At 33.8% G+C, this 25,442-nt stretch overlaps 1 protein-coding gene across 1 annotated transcript in view; it reads right to left on the bottom strand.

Annotated features, from left to right (window-relative positions):
- SCN7A (sodium voltage-gated channel alpha subunit 7) overlaps window positions 1-25,442 on the bottom strand; it is a 56,039-nt gene that overhangs the window by 16,494 nt on the left and 14,103 nt on the right. The window contains exons 7-15 of the mRNA XM_081242227.1: window positions 25,176-25,245; window positions 22,389-22,530; window positions 18,613-18,819; window positions 12,536-12,632; window positions 11,211-11,449; window positions 10,003-10,176; window positions 7,626-7,982; window positions 3,859-4,296; window positions 1,234-1,339 (exon numbers count right to left, since the gene is read on the bottom strand). Coding sequence (XP_081098353.1) covers window positions 1,234-1,339; window positions 3,859-4,296; window positions 7,626-7,982; window positions 10,003-10,176; window positions 11,211-11,449; window positions 12,536-12,632; window positions 18,613-18,819; window positions 22,389-22,530; window positions 25,176-25,245 — 1,830 coding nt within the window. The remainder of the gene's footprint in view (window positions 1-1,233; window positions 1,340-3,858; window positions 4,297-7,625; window positions 7,983-10,002; window positions 10,177-11,210; window positions 11,450-12,535; window positions 12,633-18,612; window positions 18,820-22,388; window positions 22,531-25,175; window positions 25,246-25,442) is intronic.

Below are 25,442 nucleotides of genomic sequence, written 5' to 3'. Positions count from 1 at the left end.
CACACAAGACACACACACACCATCTTCTGATCACTACATTTTTGTATAATGCCTGAAAAGTCATTCTCTGAAGATTCACATGGCATAACAAGCATTTCCATTTAAATATACAAATATTTATGACATAGTAAGAGGTATAATATCAGTTAAGTAAATTAAATTGATCCCAGCTCTTAGGTGGCATGGGAATGGAAATTTTGATTGAGACTATTTAAGGAGCTAAGCTTGGATTATGGAGTAATTTGTGGGTAGGGTACTGGTGTATGAGGTTGAATTCTACCTTCTCATCAAGAGAGTTAGCATAAGGAAAACATGAGGCTTGAGAAGGGTATGATTAACAGGTAAGAGAATGAAGAATGGAGGTGGGTGGAGTTTAAAGTCAACACATTTTAGAATTTTATAGAATTTTACCTAGAGTCAATTTATACATCTTTGGTCAGAAAAATATAGAAAATATTTCCTCCCTGGTCTTGTATGATACAAGTGCTATAACTCAAGCTACCAAGAGTGGATTCTCATTTTTGAATATAGGAATTTGAACATTTAGCAATTACCATTTTGAAGATTTCCAGTGATTTCAAATGTTCAGAAACTACAGTTATTTGTTAATCTTGTTAGGAAACTAATTTGAATTATAAGTCATTGAGGGTTGAATGCTACATATCTAGTGAGTCAGTCAACTGACAGAAGAACCTTACATTTCTTAATATTCATGTGGTATATAAAAATACATGACCATTACGTGATTTGTTTTCCTATGAGTATTTTAAATATTGACCCCATTCCATGAGTTATAAAAACACACACATGTACACTTATTTAATCTTTTTACTAATCCCATGAAGTCTTATTATTATTCTCATTTTACATGTTAGGAAATGAGCCAGAGAGAGGGTAAGTAAAAGCTAGTAAATGGTGGGCTGGCATACGAACTCAGGCTGTCTGATTTCAGAACCAACACTCTTAACTACTTTATTAGACTCCCTAGGAAGTAGGCCCTTCCTCTCTTTTCCAAATACTGACTTTTTCTTAGATATTTATTATACGTTTCTATGAGGATTCATATGGGCATGTGTACATGTACATGCACACAGACATGTTCATGTGTGTGTATTCCTTAGTCAAATTAATAAACTCTTTAAAATTAAAAGTATATTCAATAGTATTATTTAGGTTAAGAGAAATTTAGTCTAATTTAAATACAATTTTCAAAGGAATTAATTTTTTTCTTACCGTTTTTAAGACGCTTTGGCTTTCCACGTTCATAGACCATTTCTTCTTCTTCAGAGATAGCAATATCAACCGTACTGCATTCAGATGAGCTAGATTGCTTTACCTTCTGAAAAGTAAAATCCCACCAAGAAAGTTGTGGTTAAAGTTTCATTTACTCACTGTAGTTAAAATTTATTTTATTTTCAGAAAAAAGAAAAATTATGTACAGAAAGACTACTGTCAGGTGTAAAAGACTTCAGGCCAATTTCATAATTGATATTAAAATGCATACATATCTCTGGGACTTGAAGTTTTTAAAAGATATTTAAAAAATTAATTTAAGATAAAATAATTTTTAGATTAAAATTAACATATAGTTAACAACACTGTTCTCCTAAAAGATGTGCAGGCTATCTCAAATTTCTGAAAGGAAAGATCTAGGTAGAGTCTATATAAAATATATATATAAATATTTTGTTCTACCTCTTTGTCTTTTGCACAGTAAGCGTCAAGGAAATAAAATTAGAAGTTTTGTTTGCTTTAAACCATATACGGTCAATTGTAAGACATCATGGTGCTCAATTAAAAAAATAAAATATCCAGCAGGATATTACTCTTTTATAAGCAAATCTTTTGAAAAATTATTTCATTTCCCGTTGTATTCTCTTTATTATTGATAAAATAAGGGTATAGCAACACACTGATTTGGGAGCAGACAATAAATAAATTAATATTATATCATGTTTGAGCATTCAATGATTGAAAATTATACATTTTATATTTAAATGCTTTATTAGAGTTTTTAAAACCCTTGCACATAAATTATTTGATGACATTTTCCCAAAACTGTGTGAGTACTTATTATTCTAAATTTATAAATAAATCAATTAAGATTCAAAATTATAAACCATTTTAGTAAAAGACTATTTAATGGCCAATATATATTGCTACATTATGAAAAAACAAGTTTCAGAATCTGATTTAAATTTTACGTTTTTATGAAATTTATATAGTTATATATTTGTAATAAAATATGAAAGTTTAAATACCAAAGAGAGTATGAATCTCTGAATTATCAGATCACATGTAATTTTTATATTTCATCTTTGGCTTTTGGTAGATCAACATCCTAAGCACTCTTGGGCTACATAATCTGGAAAGTGTTATAAATATATAACGAAATATATAAATGAATAAATCTGCTTTGAGTAGTTAACCAATCAACAAGACCAAATAATTATGCAGCTTAAATAACAACTTCTGAAACTTCAACATTTACAGTTATATTAAGTTCCATCTTTCCTATGTATTTCATATCTCCAACTTTCTAATGAGATTGGCAAGAAGTTTCCCATTTCCACATGATGTGCTGTGATAAATAGTAATTTTACTGAGAAATGGATGGTAGTACATGCCTTATAGTGTTGTTATAATTTAAATAAAATCAGCTAGCACTCTACAAATATTCATAAATATTTAAGTGAAGATATAGAAGTGTGCTGGAGAAGAATACTTTTCATTTTCTAATAATGGTATTAATTAAAGGAAAATGAACCTGAGAACATGGGGTGTGATAAGGAGTGAAAATGATTCTCGGAAACAAAGATGCCTGCACTAGAAACTAGAAGGACTTTGAAAATTTGAAACTTAATTCCTTTTAGAAGGCCAGTTTGATAAGTTATTGCAGAGAGCAGCTGCCAAGCCAGAAGAGGTCTGGGAGATAAGATGGTGTCAGAGACTATGGGGACCTGGAAAAAGATATTCTCTGCCCTTCCCCATGCCAGTGAATGAACTAGAACGATTCTCTAGTGAGGTCCAATGCAAGTGGCTCACAGTGCAGATGTGATCTCTATAGATGTAGCTTTGTATTTAATGACAGCTCCTACTAACACATTATGCTGCTTGCAAATGAAGACAGTAAGACCGTATCCCGTAGGGTATACATTTTAAAAGCTAAGTGAACAGTAGTATCTGCCCTTCTTTGAATATGACACTTCTCCCCCACCACCCTGTGTTTATAAAGTTGCAAAATGTTCACAATTCAAAGTGGTGTTTTTTTCCTTTGTTCTTGCAGTCCAACTCAATTATATATGCTATAATACACTGCAGAAATGAACTGAGAAGAATCTTAAAATTTTAGCAAGCAAGAAAGTAACTTAGCACTCTTCTAGTCCCATCTTATATTTTAAACATGATAAAGCCCAGGAGAGTTTGGTGATTTCTCCAATAATACACATAGATTTTTAAAATGTAGTTTTCTTCAATATGCTTTTCATTACCTCATGTTGCTTGCTTATTAATGGACAGACTATTATAATTATATTACCTGATGTTTACTAAGTGCTTACTATATATGGGCAATATTCTATGCACTATTGAACTATTTTTCTTTATCTTTCTTTTCTATCTCCTCTAAGAAATAGATACCAGTTTATCCTCATTTACAGACGAGGAAACTGAAGCTTAGAAAGTTTAAGAAACTTGATCAGCAGCAGAAAATCAGGAGCAAGGAACGCTATAGCTAGGATTGAATGGGTAATCTAACTCTGGAACTTCAGCACTGCTTCATTTCCTTATCAACAATGCCATCAAACAAGAAATCATAATATTAAAGAAATAAGAAATCATGACATTAAAACAACTTACTTCTTTGCTGCTTCCATCACCTGACTTGCTCTTTATCTCCTTATTGTCCAGATTTTCTATATCAGATTCTTCTGATGCAATTGGTACAGTTTCTGAGACACTGGGACTGGGGATAAGTGACTGACTCCCATTTTCGGTCATTGTGTTTTTCTCTGTGCCACTGCTTTTTTCCTTATCCTTGAGGAAATCTTGGGTGTTGCTCAATTCAGAGAGAGTATGGTCAGAAATATTCTCTTTAACATATATATCACTTACATTGTCCATTGTTTCCTCTGGAACATTTTGTTTTTTGCATAATATTTTAGAAAGCACATAATTTATTCCTTTTTTAATCCTTGCCATTGCACGCTGGAGATTTTTTGCTTCATCATTCTTTTCAGTTGTTGCAGACTTGTATGAACTAAATGAGCTGACCAATGCCAGAAACAGGTAAAGTATCTGAATGAGGAAGTAAATGTGGTTAAATGAATCTCATTTTTTTGTTTCCTTTCAAACAACAACAACAACAAAATAATCTTTTAAAAAAGCTGACCTGAGATTTGAAAACAGTATACACACTACAATGCTATTTAGGTTATTCAGTTTTTGCTCATCTACAGTGGGCCAAGTGCTGTGTTAGTGGTTTGTATAACCAGAACTCATCTCAAGGTCACAATATTCTCTAAAATATCATTTGTTTCTCTTTTACAGATGAAAACCACAAAGCTTACAGATGCTAAGTATCAAAGATCACACAGGTTGAACATAAGTCTGTGTTATTCCAAAGTTTGTTTTATTCACTAAGCCAGGCTAACTCTCCCAAAGTGAGAAAATGAATTGCTACTCCAGGTGGCTGACTTCACTTTAGCCCTAACCCCTAACCCAAGATCTTCATGGGTCTGCAAACCCATGAGGAATCTCATGGGGAGAGAGCTATCCCTGGTTCTGAAGCCCACATCTAACTTTCTTTGTGACGTGCAAGCACAAGGATTGGGTAGGTTAATTGATTCTCTGTGATAATAAATTTGGTCAAATAAGAAAGAGATGAGTGATGGAAGAATCATTCCTAATATTTGCAAGTTATTTTGAATTTGAGGATAGTGTGTATTTTGACCTTTACTATCACTGAGAAATAAGATCAAGGCATGTACATTTTCCAGAGAATCAGATTTTTATTTTGTTTGTTGTTGTAGGGTATAGATTATAATTTTAGATTCTAGTGTTGGAGATTTATATTGATTATTCTCTTAGACTTAAAGATGTAATTTGAGCATTTTGTCTATTCTGGCAGTTTTCTCTCCTCTCTTCAGATACTTGAGTTTTTGAAGATTTAATTTACTTTATGCTTTACCTTTTATTTTTAAAGGGAAAGGTTCAACTGTTACACATTATGTGTAATAGTATGTATATAACTTATATAACATTTTCCTGCTTGTATTTCTTCATATATTAAGATCTACTTTTAAAAATAATTATACTGACAATTTATGTGTACATAAAATAAAATAGCTAAGTATATGAAGATCTGCAGCATTCATTTGTTAAAATATCTTTCAGAATTTTGGATCTATGTGAAGAGGTGAATTCTCAAGCACTCTGATTATTACTGTTTCTCATGAACATATACACCTAAAATATTATGAAACACCCACCAAATCGTGTTCATTTCTAATGAATTACTTTTACTTCACAATACCCAGATATTTTTAACACTTAGGAATAGAGAAAGCTCAAATGAGAATCACTCATGGAAAAATCAAAATATTTTTGCAGATAATAAAGTCATCAAATAAATCATCTTAATCATAACCATAGTTTTGGTGTAGCAATAAAACAGAGGGTATAAGATGGCTCAGCATTGGAAATTTCTTGCAGGTAAGATCATCTGAACAACTAACATATATTTTCTATAACCTACAATGACAGAATCTCAATGGAAAAAAAAAAGTGAAAAGACAGTAATTGAATGTCAATACCCCCAGAATAGTTTGATTTTCTCTCACTAGTGTCCCATTTTGATATTAAGGTTTATTGACAGATAATCTGGGCAGGGGCTCCATGGCCCTTGTAGGACCTAGACTATTAGCATCTCTATCATTCTCAAAGGACAAAGGGAAAGACCAAGTATAATTTAAGGTAGTTGGTTGGTTCTTTTTCCTTTGTTTGGTTAAGTATTGTCCACGGTAAGAAAAATGAAGAGTGTTTAGTAAGAATTTCATGACTATAAGCTTCAAATGAATAGAAACCATGTTTTCTCTTAAATAGACAACCAGCACAATGCTAGGCACAAACTACATGATAAAAAATATTTGTTGAAAAATTAATTAATTATGGAATGAATGAAAGAATAGATTTTTGTGCCAGGATTTGGAGAAGGAAAAATTATGCTACAGCAACTGTACATTTAAGAGCTTACAATGTAAGATTTCTTATATCTTAGATACACACACACTTCCCCCCATATATATATATATGTATATATATATATATATATATATGCATATATACATATAAAATAAGAGCGTCAAAAGGCTGAAAATTAAGTTCAAAATGCTCTGGAACTGTGATCTAAAGAAAGAACTTTATAACACTGTAAAATGTTACTGCTTTGTTTAAGTGTGCTCTGAATTAAAAATAGCCTAATCTCCTAAAAGATTAATAGGAGGACTCATGATCCCTTCCTTCATGGAGCTTACAATTTAATAAGGAAGATAGACAAGTACATGAACAATTAAACATAATGTCAATGTGTGCATATGACAGGAGTATGCCCAGGGTAAATAGAAGCAATGAGGAAATGTGCTGATACAATGGAGTCTAACCTGTGATTTTTTCCCCCACCTTTTGGGAGATGTGCTTGACCTCTATGACTTAGGAATAAAAAGTAAATATTGTCTCTTTTTTTTCCCGTAAGAACAATTTTGTCTTATAAGCCATTTTTTTTCTTGAAGAAGTAAAAGGTAATATCACTCCAATTACTGGAAATTTAAAAGTGAAAGCATTTCCTCTTAGTTAATGCATAACAGTTTTATAGATCAGTGGTTTTCCAATTTTGCTGCACAAGTTAATCAAATGAGGATTTTTAAAAAAAATCGTGATGACCAGGCTATGTCCACATACCAATAAAATCAGAATCTCTGGGAATGAATCCAAGACATTAGTTTATTTTTATTAGTTCCCCAGGTAATTCCAATGTGCAGTCAAATTTGACAACCAGTGTTACATTTAAGTGCTTCTTAAAATTTAATGTGCATACAGATCACTTGGGGATATTGTTAAAATAGAGATTCTGATTCCACAGGTCTGGGATGGGATCTGAGAGTCTTCATTAATAACTATCTCCCATAAAGCCAAAGCTACTTTGAGTAGCAGGTTATAACTAGTGCTATCCAATGGAGATATGATACATATCACATATGCAATTTTCCAGTAGGCACACTAAAAGTGTAAACAAAAACAGGTGAAATTAATTTTACTAATATATTTTATTCAACTAAATGTATCAAAATATTATAATTAAAATACATTCAATATAAAAATTATTAATGAAATCATTTACATTCTTTTTTGGGAGGTAAGACTTCAAATTCAGTGGGTATTTTACACTTATGACACATCTCAAAGTGGACCACTCATATTTTAACTGATCAATGGCCACATGGGGCTAGAGGCCACCATATCAGACAGCACAGTTATAGACCACTGGCTTCCATAAGTCCACATTGTGAAAATGCCAGACTACAATACATCAGTTTTTCAAGGAAAATTTTAAAGCATGGATTACTTACCAATAAGTTTCCAACTAAAATCACCATCATGTAAAAAGGAATGCAACTGAATTGGCCTGCTACCTTAAAGCAATCCCATAAAGTTTCTATCCACTCTCCACAGAGAATCCGGAATACATTCAGGAAGGAGTGGAAGAAATCATGCATGTGCCAGCGTGGAAGTTGACAGTCTTCATCTATGTTGCAGACGTATATTTTGTAATTTGAACCAAACAGCTTCATGCCAAGCACAGCAGAAAAGAATATGAATGTGAACAACAGCAGGACCAAGTCTTTCAGGGCCATCATTGAGTTACCAAGAGTCAGCATCAAAATCTTGAAAGTTGGCCAATATCTCCCCAATTTGAAAATTCGCAACTGATAGAGCAATGTAAAAACCAGAATAAGAAAAAAACAACAAAAAATCTGGTCACTATTCATTACGATGTACATTAAAAATTTTTATCAGCATTATACACATATACATATGTAGCCTTTAATGTAATATTCAGTTTTGAGCATTATTAATACTAAGCACTGAAAATTCAGTTTATGTATAATTCTTAATACATCTTACATATTCTATAGTTTATTACTGTAAATCCATGTATATTTTCTTCTATTGATCTGTCAATTCCCATTCAATATTACACTATTATAATTATTCTAGTTTTATGTTTTAATATTTGGTAAAGCAAGTATCCATTCTTTGTTTTGTTTTTCACAGTGTATTGAATATTTTCCCACATTTTGACATAAAGATGATGCTGGAAAAGTCTTCAGTTTCCATTGAATTCCATTGACAGTTCTATTGTGTATTTACCTTTAAAAATAACATGGAAGACCAAACAAAACATGCTAGGTTTAGTCTGAATATTTCACTTCTTTTCACCAGATTAAAAATTTTTTATTTATATGGCACAAAATCACCTTAATATTTGGGTCATCTAAAATCCTTATATTATTTTTATATGTGCTATACCTTCCTCAACTTTTTCTGGTATATAGTTGGCTTTCTGGACTCAGGGGTAGGACTTAACATTTATCCATGTAAAACCTAATCATCTTAGGGCTTCCTTGGTGGTGCAGTGGTTGAGAATCTGCCTGTCAATGCAGGGGACACGGGTTCGAGCCCTGGTCTGGGAAGATCCCACATGCCGCGGAGCAATTAGACCTGTGAGCCACAACTAATGAGCCTTCGCGTCTGGAGCTTGTGCTCCACAACTAGAGAGGCCGCGATAGAGAGAGGCTTACGCACCGCGATGAATAGTGGCCCCCGCTTGCCACAACTAGAGAAAGCCCTCACACAGGAATGAAGACCCAACACAGCCAAAAAAATAAAAAATAAATAAATAAACGTAATCATCTTAGATTCAGTCCATTACTAGTCTTTCACATATTTTGATACTACGTTTTGTTACTTTGTCTGTATTTCCCAGTCTTGTTTCATCCATAAATTTGATAAATACAGCTTTTATATTTTTCTCTTACTCATTAGACAAGCCTATGGATAAAGATTTAAGATAGGATTCTGAAGAATTATTTGGATAAGATCAAATCTACTTAATTGTTCTTGATATCTGCTACATTCCTTCAACTTGTTATAAAGAATGAGACAATCTATTATTTATCAAATGCCCAACATTTCTATAAATATCATTCTAATAACATTATTTCTTTGCCTAGTTTTCTGATGCTTTTACCACCACCTACATTGCAGGCATATATAGTGATACTGACTTGATAATTTTCTAATAACATTTTATTGGCCTGACCATTCTTCTTTTACAAAGTTTTCTACCCTACATTTAGAAATACTCACCTGATTCTTTAGTTACACACTGGCATTCAGCTTCTGGGACTCTTTATTATCCTGCTTCTCAAAACTGACCCAGTATTCCTGACCCTGCTTTCTAAAATTGTATCTCAAATTTGCCATATATATGGCGTATTTCCTTTAATGCCTGAGCCAAACAACAGCATTGGAGACGACTTACTCTTTTCTGGGTTACTTTCTAAGCTTGTTATATATGAATTAATTCATTTACTACCTCCAATATACCAAAAGGATAGGTATTACTATTCTTCCCACTTCATGTCTGAGGAAACTGAGATGAATTTTTATAAAATAAAATTTAGGGGCCTCCCTGGTGGCGCAGTGGTTGAGAGTCCGCCTGCCGATGCAGGGGATACGGGTTCGTGCCCCGGTCCGGGAGGATCCCATATGCCGCGGAGCGGCTGGGCCCGTGAGCCATGGCCGCTGGGCCTGCGCATCCGGAGCCTGTGCTCCGCAACGGGAGAGGCCACAACAGTGAGAGGCCCGCATACCGCAAAAAGAAAAAAAAAAATAATAAAAAAAAAAAAATAAAATAAAATTTAGGTCTTGGATTATACTTACCACCCTGAATGATCGAAAAACAGCCAGTCCATGAAAATGTGTTACATAAAGTTCTACTAAACCATGGAACACAATTAGGCTATCATAAATGTTCCAGCCTACTTGGAAATACCCATATGGATGCATGGCAATTATTTTAAAAATCATTTCTGCTGTGAAAATTCCAATAAACACCTAAATAAAACAAAACATAGAGATGAGAATATGATTCCAGTAGCTCTATCAGAACCCTCACATGCAGAAACTGTACATTTCACTGCCACCTTTTTCATATTTCCTCTGTCAAGATCTGATTAGTTTCAGAGTCTGTATTACAAGTACAGGCTCATAGGTTTTGTTTGACAATCTAATGTCAAACATCATGTAATCTTCAATTACTTTAATAAAAGTCATCCTGGAAGAAAACAAAAGAATATTTGAGAGTGAAAATCTTTTCATCTTGAATAGTTCCTTTTGGGATAAAGAGCACATATAAGACATATAATTTTAAAAACTGTAAAAGAAATTTTTCAAAAGTATATATGATCCAGGAAAAAAGCAAACCCATGGAAATTGTCCTTTGAAAACTACACTGGCAGAAATAACTAAATTATTGTTTTGGTATCAAGTAAATGTATAGTTCAAAATTGGCAGCATTTGGCTGTTTGTATTAGTATCAAGCAACTAAACAACAATAAAAGCAAACAAAATTAAACAATATATATTTGCTTGAATGTGACTTGTTTTTAAACTCATAGAAATCTTTGTCTTTTGTATTGTATGTGGAAAGAAAAGATGGGCGAATCTCAAAAATACGTTGCCAAAAGGATAAGCTCCAGTCTAAGATTAGGTGCAGTTGTAACAGAATTCAAAATTCAGGTGTCAGTGAAGGACTTGTGTCTGTTATTTCACCTCTGCCCTACCTTGATCTAGGGGCCACCATACCAAAAGAGGGGATATTTGAGATGGGAGAGGAAATAAATAATTTCTACTTAACCTGACTGTATTAAATTTAAAAGGACTCTAGCTATAAATCTATTCAATGATAAGAATAGTTACAAAGCAGGGCTGGGGGAGGTGAGGTGAGAAAGCATGAACACAGTACTTCATCTAATACTTATATAATGCATTTGCAACATTTTGGAGTTATAAAACAAAATTGCAGGGATAATGATGACTAAAGAAAAGTTGAAATTGCAAAAGAAAATAATGTACAATGAGAGCCTTACCTGGTTTTCAATGTTGAGAATATTGTTGGTTTCTAAACTCATTGGGTAGTGTTCTAAGGCCAAAAAATGTACATTTAAAATTATGCATATGGTAAGGAAAAGATCGGTAAATGGGTCCATTATAATCATATGGACAAACTCTTTCAACTTTAACCAACACGGAGAACAATTCCAGATCAGGAAAGTTTTAGCAAATCTATACCAACAACATGGGCATTTCTTCCTGGATTTTCTAAGTCCTGAAATGAAAGAATAGAAAAGTTATGCATTAGCTAATTGTTTATTTAAGCTCTAACTAGTAGAAATTTTTGACTTTTGCATGCAAAGGGAGGTTTGAAACTAGACATCTCATTTTGTATTAGCAAGTAGAAATATTTTGTATTAATAAAAATCAGAGCAAAGTAAATTTCTTCTATTTTGTTCATGCTTGCAAGTTAGACAAATGAAAATGAGACAAATTATGTATTAGAATCAAAACATAGGAGTACCTCTCAAGAAAAACAAATATGGAATATAATTGAGAGTATATTTATAATTTTAGATTTACATGCTTTACAAAATAATGTCTTTCAATATTGTCTATAATAATGATTACTAGTTATATATATTTAAAAAGCAGAGATAAGTATAAAAAGGACCTTAATAGGTTAATGTTATATACACCAAACTGTATTTTTAGTTACAAGGTAATACTTCATGTTGTTTTCAGTGTTAAACAAAGAAAATACCTTGGTACTCTTTGGTTCCTTTTCCAGTGTTTAAAACACTATGCTTATGAAATTTTAAAGTATTGTTTATCCTAATAGTCTCATGTTATTCCTTAAATTTTAGTTATTATCATCTAAAATTCTGACGAAATTGGAAGATTTCCTTAAAAGTGAATCAGATGGGGACTTCCCTGGTGGTGCAGTGGTTAAGAATCCACCTGCCAATGCAGGGGACACGGGTTTGAGCCCTGGTCTGGGAAGATCCCACATGCCGCGGAGCAACTAAGCCCATGTGCCACAACTACTGAGCCTCCGTGCCACAACTACTGAAGCCTGCACACGTAGAGCCCGTGAGCCACAACGACTGAGCCCGCGTGCCACAACTACTGAAGCCCATGCACCTAGAGCCCATGCTCCGCAACAAAGAGAAGCCACCACAATGAGAAGCTCGTGCACCACAACGAAGAGTAGCCCCCGCTCGTTGCAACTAGTGAAAGCCCGCGGGCAGCAACAAAGAACCAACAAAGCCAATAAATAAATAAATAAATAAATAAAAATTTTCAAAAGTGAATCATATGAATGGTACCTTCCATAGTGTCTAAATATTTTTTACTTTACCTTCTTTATGTCTGATAGTAGCATCATCCAACATATCCAAAGAAGTAATCATAGAAGTTGATGATCTTTTCTTCATTTCCATTTCTGTAGTCTTGGTCTAAAAAGAAATTTGATTAGTCTAATACTGGCTTCTCCCCTTTGTATATCTAAGACTATAACTATAAGAAGGCTTATAACCTTCTTTAAAATGCTGATTCTTACTTCCAAAAGCCTTTCTGTGTTCCATAATTTGTCACTCTTTACACTATAGATATTATTAAACTGATTTAGGATTATTTGGAAAATGAATGTATATTACTTGCAACTGAACAAAATCATTTTATATTATGAGGTCAACTATAAAAGGAGAAAATCAGAGAATGATAGTGGTATTACCCATATTTGACAAAGAATTCAGTGTACAGTTTAGAATTATTGTGGAATATGCAGTTGGCAAACATGTTACTGAATAATAACACCTTACATTTCTCTAACACCTTACATTTTTTACTTGAGGATATGTTAATTATGAATTTGTAAACTCTCTTGATAAAATCAATTATTTGGTGTTGAGATGATGAAATATGTCTCATGTAATATCAGGTAATAGAATGAATTTTAAAGGATATTTTTGGTTAGAACATATTTAATACTTCCAAAAACGAATCACTTCTTTCTGTCCCTCATGACTCTTGAGTAATGGTTTTAAGACATCCTCTGTTTTGCTGATGTGATTACAGAGTTAAAAAGAACCCTTGCATTGGAAAGGCACTCAAAACTCCTCGGCTTCGATGCAGGTGTTACAAGTTCTACACATTCATGATTATCACAAGTATGGCCTCAGATGTTTCTAGTGACCATGTATAAATTTTGTATTTGAATTTAAACTGTAACAAACTGGCAATGGGTAGATGATATTGCACCATAGAGCTCCCAACAGTTTTTGAACTTGGCACACACAAAGAATAATAATATTTGTATGCTTGTTAATTTGGTAAATAGGTGAGCCTAATAGGTGAAATAAATAGTAAATAACTTTAAATAGGTGAGGCAGCTTTTGAATAGAGATAACTGGCATAGGCCTGCTGCTGCCCTAACACTGAGGGGATTCATGGTTGAGGCTCACTGATAACCCATACCCAGAACACCCTGGCTGGCAGGTTCTGCTGTGGTCTATCTGAAATCCCAGAGTAGATATCAAGGGAATCATCATATTCATCTCACACAGTAGGAGTTAAGTCCTTCTAATTTAAATACTAGAGCTAGAGGAGGTAAAAACCAACTGTACTACATACTGAGTTCCATCAGGAAAATGACAGATTCTTTAGGTCTACAGATCTCTGTTGCCTCAGTTGTTTTTTTTTTAACTGAAAAAGTAAGCAAAAGCTTAGGATGTGAAGCTAATTTATTTATTTAAATCAATGCTTATTCCAGAAAGTATTTTCTTAGCTGACTTACAAGGCTACATAAAATATGTGATAATTTATATAATTCCAAATTTCCATGAGTTAAAAACCAACAGAACTGTAATTTTTGTTATTAAAGTCTGATAGGAATTTCCCAGGTGTTTCTTCATAAAGATGATACTTTGTCATATCGTGAACAATATCCTCCACTATATTCTTAATACCGAGGAATTAGTTCTCATAGAGCTGCTTCTGGTAGTGACGGTGACAGTGTTTGATGAATTTACAACAAAGAGCAATCCAGTAAAGATCATCATCTGTGATGGGGGGAGCAGTGGAGCGGGCAGAGTGACGTTATTGTTGAGACAGTCAATGCTCATTACTGATTTGGCTTGAACTATGGATATGTTTTAGGATACAAAATGAACAAACCACATATCAGTCTAGTAATATATTTATCTCAATTGAACTTCTCAATAAGTGCCCATACATTGGCCAACTCCTAAGGATACAGCTAGTTTACAATGTAAATTGAAAGGATTATGACTCAAAAATCTCTTTTTTTGGAAGTTTAAGAGCTAATAAGGACATATGCCTGAATTTTAGACAATCCAGCATTAAAATTAAACTGGAAGAAGGGGCTAGGATTCTTCTCACCGTTGGTTTCAATTTTCTCTGGAGGGGAGATATGAAAAAGGAAGAACCCAGTCATACTCCTGGCATTTAGCAATGAACACCTGAAGTGTTCATCTTGGACCCAGACTTCCTCTCTCTACTGCAACCCCACTGGCCTTTTTAATCCTCTGACTCATCCTGTTCCATCCCACCAGAGAGAACGGACTCATTCTTCAGATCTCAGTTCAAGTGCCAAGTCCTCAATAAAAACCTTTTCTGACTCAGAGAAATCCTTTATTACAAGCTTTCAAAGCACTAAGTTTCTCAATTTTATAGCACTTCCCATATTTTCATTTAATTTTTTTAGTGGAGAATAATACTTACCAGGTACCCAATAGGTTGCTTCAACCATTAATGACATTATACTTTCCATTTTTCATGTATTACTCACCCTACTTTTTTCCTGAAGTATTTTAAATCAAATTTCAGATATCATAAAATTTCAGAATAAGCTTTTTAAAAAGATAATCACAACACCATTATCACATTCAGCAAAATTAGTAATTCCTTAATATTATCCAAGACCCAGACCATGCTCAATTTTCTTTCATTGCTCAGAAACATTCTATTATAGTTGATTTGTCCCAATCAAAATACAAAATGATTATACATTTTTTTTTGGTTTGCAGTTCTACTGATTATCATGATTTTAAATTTATTTAGCCTATGTGATTTGTTAAAGACACTGAATCACTTATATTGTAGAATTTTCCACATTCTTAATTTGGCAGATTATGTCTTTTTAGTTTAATTTAATGCATTCTTCTCTCTCCTATAGTCTCTGGAAAAAGATGGTTAGATCTAGAGGCATATTAAACTTAGTGTGGATTTTGGCAAGAATATATTGTGGTGTTTTATGTTTCCTATTTCATAACATCAGGAAACATAATGTCTAGTGGTCCTAAAGTTACCATTTATTTTTATAGTTTATCTCCCCATTAGACCATTAGCTCCATGATGATAGACACTGTATTTATATTTATTAATTTTAAAATCTTCAATGCTTAATACAATGCCTAACATACAGAATATTGTCAATAATGTTTAATTATACAGGTGAACTGTAAGGATATCAGTTTAGATGGGCAAATATTTTTTTTAATATTTATATTCATACAGTTGTATAAATCATTCTTTTCTAAGGTTTTGCCAATAAGTGACAATTCATAGCAAAGTTTCACCTACAAACTGTGTAACTGATGAAATAATATTGTTTCAGTGTTGATTTTCCAGAACGATGATGGTAAAGTGATGAAAAATGGGTTCTCTTTCTCAGTGTTGAGAAATCAATTACCAATAAATATAGATCAAACTTTGTAACTGGAACTTCTCAATAAAGATTAAATTTGAGAATTTGTGAAGACACTAATTATGTGTCTGGCACATAGTTGACACTCAATAAACATTATATACTATTATTATCATTATTATTATTACTTTAATTATCCCTAAAAGGGGGACATAGTCAAAGACTTAAAGAATTTTATATTGACAACTATTCTCCATATGTACGACAGTGCCTTCTTGCAGTTGTCTTCTTGTCTTTCCTATAATTACCATTGCCATTTTTTCAGTTGCTTAGTGTATTCTAAGCAGTGTTAAGTGCTTTACAAACATTTATTTAATTTGAATCTCACAACAACCTATGACACAGATATTATAATACACACCTTACAGATGAAGAAGCTGAAGTTTAGAAAGGTTAACAGACTTGGCAAATATCACATCTATTAAGTGGGTAAAATGGACTTAAATCTATATTTATCTGACTGCAAAACTCTGATTTTAGCCAATATGATCTACTGTTTTCTTATAATGTGAGAATATGAAACACATATGTAATTTCCCAGTAATTCCAACATTGGAATTAGAATCTGTCTAGGGTTAAATCAGGTTGGTCACCTAAAGGGTCCTTAGTATGTTCCATTTTAAATTCTTCACTGTCCAGTGTTTTCTTATGTATAAATAAAAAAGGAAAAGAAAATACATCTTGTGAAAATAACTTTTATTCTCATTTTCCCAGAAAACTTTTGCATGACAAAATGTTCTAGTACTCTTCCAGGAACAGAAATCTTTTATAATTGAAAGACATTAATTAAAACCAGAAAGGCTTTATGTGATCCAAATAGCCAAATGAATGGAGATATTGGGAAATTAGCAAATAATCTAAGTTCTTCATAAGCAGAGCTAATAGGGCATCTCATCTGGAATAAGAGAAGTATTATTGTGCTCTTGAATGCATTTGTGTGTAGCCCTTGACATTTCAAAACTTCAAAACAAATTACACATTCAATATATCATTCAGACTACAATCATTCAATCTGAAGGACCTCGGACTCATTTCTAGAGACAGAAAACTTTTGTAATTTGTTTTTCTGTGACTTCCTCATGGGTGATATGATGGCTATATTTGATAACTTCTTTTTATACATGTTTTCTTCATACGGTCTGCAATTGCTTCATTTTTCAATTGTATGCATTGAAACCTCATAGATACACATATCTATCAATAACTTGTCGTTTGGTATGATCCTATATCATATCATTCAGACCCCACTTTTTAATGGAATGACTTTTCTAGAGCTTCTTTACTGATGACAACTTAATGAAAGGGCTATATAACAGGGAAGTTAACATTTCCCCTTTTTGGCCCAGCAGGGGCCTTTGGTATTAATGAACTTCTTAGCCAGCCATACTACACATGCCAGAGTAAATCTTTTGCCCTTTACTTTTCCTCAGCTCTTTTTATCTTTTTTATATGAGAGGATCCTGGATATAGCTCCTTTCTATCTTTTGTTTGCTCCCTCAATCTGTCCTTTTTACATCTACTAGAAAATATAGTTCGAGTATTTTTCCCATGTAGACAATCTTTATTAGCAAGTGTTAAGAGTGCAAAAATAAATATTCCAGAAGGATGGAAAAGAAGGCAGGGCACGGCTCCCCTCCTACAAGTGAGGGTCCTGTAACTAGGCCAGTGGGGTGGGAGCACTGGACTTGCTTGTGATCACTTTGGGCCAAACACCCTCCAAAGAACAAGCTTCTTGGCAGGGGGACTCCTCACAACACAGAGGAAGGGAGCAACACCTCAGAAGAGGCATGGGTTCTGTCCCCCTTAGGCTGCTTTGGCTTCTGCCCACTGCACACCTTGACAGCTTCTGGGTAGGGATATTAGGAGACTGAGCTAAACCTATCCCTCTCTAAACCTAAGAGGAAGTGTGAGATAGCTAGGTCCTGTGGAATATAAGAAAGCTACTTCTGGTTGCTTTCCTAGGTCCTGTTCTTCTTTTCTGCACACTTATGGCACAATTTAGATTTTTAAAGATAATCTTCTACAACTTCTTTAATGTACTTCTGTCAATACTTTTAGATTCATGGGCCAAATCTTTTGCTATGAGGCTAAACATCTGAAAATATATTCAAACACAACACTAAGGTCATTGAAAATTAGAGTAAGACTGTATTAAATTTTACTGATCATGGATTTAATTATTCCACAGGTAAAATAACTCCTTAGGTCAGGATGCACAGTGCATTTCCTCTTGAACGAGTTAGAAAGTAAGTAAAGTAAAATTTTTTCCTCTTTTTACAACTTCAGTACTATACTTCGATCCATGCTTTTAGTACTTTCTGATTTCTAAATTATGGAAGGCACTGTCACTTTTGAGTTGAACACCGAAATTTTCCAAAGCTAATTCTGATGTGCTGTCTGAAGCAAGTTTAAATTAATCAATTATACCTGCATTAAGAGAAGTCAAGTCCAAAAATATATATAATATATCCATAGTTTATCAGCAGTAGTAATATGCATTTTGGAGCAAAAGCAAAATCTTAAACATGTTGGTCACTCTTACCACACCACACTCAGGAAAGAATGTTATGTAGCAAAAGTGAACCCTCCTATTAAAATCACTTATGATCTTATTATGTACCACACACAGATATTGAGCATCTATTAGAAGACAATATGCTCCAAGAAGATAAACTCTGACTCCAAAAAAGCATTTAAAAAATCTATACCTCTGCTGCTTTATTTCCTTCTTGAAGTTCCGTTAAAGCCTGCTGAAGTTCCGGCTCTATCTTCTTAGCTTTTTCAGCAGCTCTCTGCTTTTCTTCTTCACAAGAGATAGCAAGTATGCCTAAGAACAAACTTGCCATATAAAAGGCAAACCAAAAACTTATCACAACAAAAAATATAATGTAGACCTTCCCAGAAGCATAAAGGATCTAAGGAGAGGTGGAAAACAGGACAGAGGGGAAACGTTATTTGTCTTCCTGCAATCTGTTATTTTAAAATGAAAAATGAAATTTTTTTATGAAAATAATTTAGTTATAAGTGGAATGTAATCACAAGACAGTTTAAGTACTGGCTGTACCTGGAGAAATAAATGAAAGCTCTTCAATTTAGACATATATGTAAGGTACAAAATATATGGTACAAAACCAGGGAAGAATTTAGTAATTTAATTAATTCAGGCTGAACATCTGACTTTTATGTCTTCATTAACAAAATAAACATGTTGAAAGGAAAAAACTGTCATCTTTCAATAAAGAAAGCTGGATAGTCTGAATATGAAAGATTATTTACTTTGAAGTAGAATCTTTAACTATATGAAGTGTAATAAAGTCAAAGAATGACTGTTTGGAGATTACTTTCCTCTGAATTTTACTTTATGGAAACATCACAACGAGGTACAAAATCAGGTCTATTCAAAGGGGTGAGGAACAGGAATATTTCTATATCTGTCAGAATACCTGCTTTGTTGATGAACCTCTAGACAAATCACAAAGAAAAGTCATATCATTCTCTTATATGAAGTCATTTGTGTATAGAAAAATACAAAACTGTACATTTCCAAACTGCGCATTGACTAGCTTTTATTTCATAATAATTACCTAGGATATATCAGAAAATTTTTAAATTTATAAGTAGATATGACAAATCCAAAATATAGTCCACTGATTTATCTTCATTGATTAAAAGTATATGAACAAATTTCAAGAAAACAAATGGGAATAGTTTTAATTTTTAAGTATTCATTTGAATCAATAGACAGGTATTTACAGAAAATACTGTGTTGATATAACAGAGTTAAGAATGTTTACAAATTAATACGACCTTCTAACATTTAGTCAGAAATAATTTCTTATTAATCTATAGTATGTTTTTCTTTAAAGGTATTTTTAATAAACTTGATTATCTCAATGAGTCAGCTATTTAGGATGTGGTTAAATATTTTTCCTACTAAATGGCTGTCATTTACAGTATATTCAGGAGTTCATAATAGATATCATGGAGTACACTGTAGGACATGTACATTAATAAATACTTTATGGTTATTATTTTATTAATTCTGGGCAAAACATTCGTGTGGTATTTACCACATAGAAAAGAGATGAAAATTAGATAGGCAAAGATCTCAAAGCTGTGGGGGAATGCCTGAATTCAAAACTTTTGCTCTTTCCCCTATATGAAGCTGATGGAGAATAAAAGTATACAATCTTATTAGAATGGAAAAGTATACAAATTCTAGTTCTATTATATTTTAGCAGGAAATAGGGGGTTAATTATATCCCTTTGTCATAGATTTGTTATGAAAATCAAATGAAACAATTTATGAGAAGATCGTAGCTCATGGCAAGTATGCAGTAAATGTTAACTATTGCTAAACATAACTCCATTCTATGAGGATTGACAATCTGCTTTGTTCATTTCCGTACTGATGTTGTATCAAAGAGTACTTGGGTCAAATAAATAGTTGTTGAATGAACGGAGAATGATATTCTCTAAAACATGAGCTGTACTCTTTGGGAATAATTACCAAATTTCCCTAGCCATAGTCAGTTTAGTTCAGTAGGGCAATGCTCAGAGTAAAAATCCAGTCCAAATCAAAGCAAACCTTATCTACACTAGTCAATAAAAATTTAGAGTACAATAATGATGAAGGTCCTGTAAGACTCCAGCACCAGGGCAATCCCAGACTGATTTCTCACTTCACTAGTTGTATGAGAGGATTTCCTTTAGACCAATGTTACCAAGAAAATTAGCTAATCACACTTTGAAAGCTGTAAAAAAAGGCAAGACATTCACTATTATATAAAGTAACATAGCCCATGAATATTCACTTATATTTTTGTTTATTAAAATTTCATCAAGCATTTATATGTGTTAGATGCTGAGAATACAAAAATTAAAATAAAACAAAATACTTCTTCTTAGGTAGTGTATCTCCTAGTGGGAGGAAATGCTGAACAAGCAATTAAAATAACCACTACCTGAGGCAATTACAGGGTACCATGGAATTCTGATGTAGAATATGTCCAGCTCTAAAAGAAGAGGTTGGGGAAAGGCTCAAAAAAGAAATATAGCTTGGAGGCATAAATCTGAGGCATGAGACTGAAGACGGAAGAAACTTGAATTTGTACACACTGAAACAAGAAATTATGGGAAAAGGTCATTTAGGAAACAGCAAGTCTTTTTGACTCAAATAAAGCAGAGAGTATATATTGGGATATTGTTAGGAAATGATTCTGGCAACAAATGCAGAGACTAGATTTTAAAGGGCACTATGGACAATGCATATGGACTTTGAACTTCATCCCACAGAAATTTGGAAATCACTGAAGGATTGTTAGAAGGAGAATAACATGATGAGATTATTTTAGAAATAAGAAGTTTATAGTGTTGTGGAGGAGGCATTGATGCTTTTCAAAATTTTGGGAAATAACAATATAACTACTCTTACAAAATTAGAAAAATATAGTTTGCATAAAGAAAAAATCACTTGTAATATTTTTATGTACTTCTACTAGAAATATAATTATACTACAAGCATGTTTGGTTTACTTGATTTTCATTTAATAATATATTATGAATCTTTGTGCCAAAAGTATATTATATTATCCTTATCATTATTAATGGCCTGTAAACACACATACACACACACACCATAATTTACTCAATCATAAAAAGTATGGTGTGTGTGTTTAAAAAGAGTGTTCTTCTTCAACTGTAAATACTTTTGGAATTTAAAGTAACTTATTTATTTTATCTAATATCCTTTGATATTAACTATGCTGCTGAAATGACACTGCATATTCCACTGTGCTGGAACTTTTCTTAAAAGAAAAATTGAATCTCTATTTTAATGAGCACGTATTATATACTTCTGAGACACTATGGCACACAAATCATCAGTTATAAAGGAGAACTCTCAGCATTTTGATTTCAAGTCTCATAACAGCAGGCTTTCTGCTATTACAACTGCAGCCTTACTGAATATTAAAGGAGAATGAGAAGAAATAGAGAATTAAAGAGAAAGAGTACATTGTGGGCATTCAACAAATAATTTCTTAATACATGGTTATCTCATAGGTTCAATTTTTTTTGTCTAAAGAATGAGTACTTAGAAATGCTCTTTACTTAGTTAATGCCAAATGTCTGAGACCACAGAGCAGTATAGTGATCTCTGGCAGATACATGTGCTTTAACTTTGGGGAGATTACCTAAATGCTCTCATCTTAGGGTCTTCATAGAAAAGCGCATATACATATTTATATCCTTGTAGGATTGTTTCAAAGATTAAATACGATATCAACACCATACATAAGAACACAGATTTGGGCTCAGTTTTAACAAACAGTTTGACATTAGGTAATTCTCATCCTCTTTTCTTCTGTCCTCAAATTCTTCTTCACATAAAAATTTAATACAGTGCATTATATTTGATCATTATTTCAGAAAGGAGGAACATGGCACCATTTTTCCAAGCAGTGCAGATTCTCTGTGTTCTTACCTGGTGATAAAGTGCTTCAGGGTAATCCTGCATCATTAACCGAAATAGGGCTAATAAGGTCCAGCCAAAACTGTCAAAATTTGTGTAGCCATAATCAGGATTTACACCAGCTTTTACACACACATATCCTTCAGGACACTGACTAATTAAGACACAGAAAAGAAAAACTGCTTACTCTTAGGTGACTTTCAGATTATGGTCAAATCGTAAATATAGAACATCTGCCCATGAATAATAAAGGGCTCCCTCTTCCACAGGGAGTAGTCTTCTCCCAAACAATTCCCGGTAGAAAAAGCTGCATATGAGTTAGATTTTAAGTTGATATAAGTGAACATATAATTAAACTAAAAGACAACAGGGCCTCACAAATTTTTTTTTTCTTTATTGCGGTACACGGGCCTCTCACTGTTGTGGCCTCTTCCGTTGCGGAGCACAGGCTCCGGACGCGCAGGCTCAGCGGCCATGGCTCACGGGCCCAGCTGCTCCACGGCATGTGGGATCTTCCTGGACCGGGGCACGAACCCGTGTCCCCTGCATCGGCAAGCGGACTCTCAACCACTGCACCACCAGGGAAGCCCCTCACAAATGCTTTTTACCAAGCCTTTTGTTAAAGATTTCTTTACTACCCAGTATCAAAGTGAAAGTATAACTGATGGAAAATAACACTGATAAAAATAAAACTGTAGTAGTTTAGGGTTTAATTTTTAAATGATCTCACCTCAAACCCTTACATCCCATTATTTAAGAGTGAGAAAAAATTTATTATCAATAATTTATAAGCAGAACTGGCAGTTTGGTAGAAAGATGATTAAATATTTATTTCATTTCCTTTCATGGAGTCTTCATACTTTTACCTACTGGGGCTTGGGTGTTGTGGTCCATTATGACAGTAGTGGCCCAATAAATCATGCTTCCTCCATCCACACCTTTCTGTAGTTCCTCCTACATTATTGGAACTTTGGCCATGTGACTTGTTTTGCATACTTGTTAATGGTTAACAATTGTGATGCAAACAGAGGTTTAAAAAGTACTTGTGTGTTGAGGCTTGTTAAATTGCTGACCTACAGAATCTGAACAAATGAATTTTTGTTCTTGTCTTAAAGCACCAACTTTTGGGATAGTTTACCATGCAGCAAAGTATGATGGCTGCAGGTGAAACTCTGTATGACTTTCTCTTCTGGCCTTGACATACTATATCATTGCGATTCTGTCTATCCATGACCAGATATCTCCAACATGCATTTCAGGTAAAATTTAATTTGGAATGTCCACTGAAAGGGGTAGCTTGAGTGGGATGGGGCAGACACGATGAGATGAAATCATAATCTGGACTTGAAAACAGAAAGGAAGCCCAGCAGTAGGGTGGCAAAAAGAGTTGAGTAAGCAACAATATGTCTAAATCACCTTAATACAACTAAACTACATAACTCATGTTCCCCTCTCCCGTGTGCTTTTTTGTCAATCTGTGCCCAGAGCCTCTAAGAAAGAGCTGAGTTTACAAATGGGTGCCAAGTCATCCTGGCTTAGGGAAGTAACAGAAGGAATTGAGTCATAGTACTGCTGAGAAGCACTTTATTTCTACCTTCTTATCTCTTCATCTGAAATTATAGGACAATAAAACTTGAGAGTTTTGTCATCTCACTGAAGAATTATTTATAAGTACTGTTTTTAAGAGCAATCAGCTTGTTATTAACGTAAATTATATTCATTAAAGACATACAAGCCATAATATAAGTGAAATAACATCACATCTTTAATTATTTTTTCTTCAAAGTCTTTGGGCTGAAGAACAGATTATATTGTCTTTCTTGATAATTCCTATTAGCTCTGGGGCACACTGAAAACAGAAAATCAGATTCTTACTTAAGTCCCAGCTCTTCCATTTACTAACTTCTTGAGCTTGAATAAATCATTTAGCTAGTCTATCCATTATACTTTTTTCTGTAAAATCAGATTAATAGTATTCCATATTGTACACTTCTCAGCATGGTTTTGATGGTAAAATGAGATTATGTAATCAAATGGGAACCATTAATAAAAGCAATAATCATTAAATAAATACTATTGATCAGGGATACTGAAACAGAGCAGGACCCTATGGTCCTTGCTCTCCCATGTCCTCAGCCTGCCTTTTGTCTGTGGAAAAACTTTAACCAAAGAATAAGTTTAATCAGAGAAGTGAGAAAAAGTAGAAACAAAGAAAAACAGTCAAAGGAGACCAAATAATAATAGTTTTGTCACTAAACATAGTCAAGGACCTTTAGTTCCTTCTTAAGGGCTACAGATAATATTCTGAGCCATATCCTGTGAGCTGTCTGTAGATGCTGAAATCCCCACCAGGTGGAAGAAGTTAACTACATGAAGACCAGACTGTAGTCATGACATAAGTTGTCATAATTCTGAGAATTGGCCTCAAGGAAATGGGAACAAACGGACCCTGGAACTGAAGATTAACCGTACTTAAAACAATCAAGATGATGCTGGTCAGACCACCGATGACCAATATCAAGATGTCTGTCAGAGCTGACTGCGCTGTTCTTGCCTGTAACCCCCTCCCTCCATCTATAAAAGCTCTTGCCCCCTGATTGTCAGGGCGGTGGGGTCAGAGTCAGCCTTTGGATACAGGCTTCCACCCTCTCCCCACTCCACCCCCTGCTCCCGGTTGCCAGCACCCAAAATAAAGCAAACTTTCCTTTCCACCAACCTGGCCTCTTTACCGGCTTTTGAGCGTTGAACAGCCAGACCTCACTTTTGGTTACAATAGAAGAAAACATTAATACCACTTACCCAGCATCTGTTCTGTTGCCACAAAGAAGAGCATATCTTTCTCCTTCCAAATAATAAAAGTTTTCTGTTTCTGAAAAATAGGAAAGAAATGATATTCCATATCTAATCTTGAGTAAACAGCATATCTGAAACCCAATTAAATCTGTACAGATGAACATCCTTCTGTACAGTAAGAAGGAAGGAGCATACAGCCTGCCTCCCCCTCCTTTTTTTAAAATCTAGGAGGCTGTCCTAGCATCCAGTGTACAGGCCAAAAGACCTCTGGCA

The sequence above is a fragment of the Mesoplodon bidens genome (assembly GCF_964165515.1).
Source record: "Mesoplodon bidens genome assembly, chromosome: 8".
In the NCBI taxonomy this organism is placed as follows: Eukaryota; Metazoa; Chordata; class Mammalia; order Artiodactyla; family Ziphiidae; genus Mesoplodon; species Mesoplodon bidens.
The sequence above is the reverse complement of the archived record's forward strand: the minus strand, read 5'-3'. Positions and strand labels throughout refer to the sequence as shown.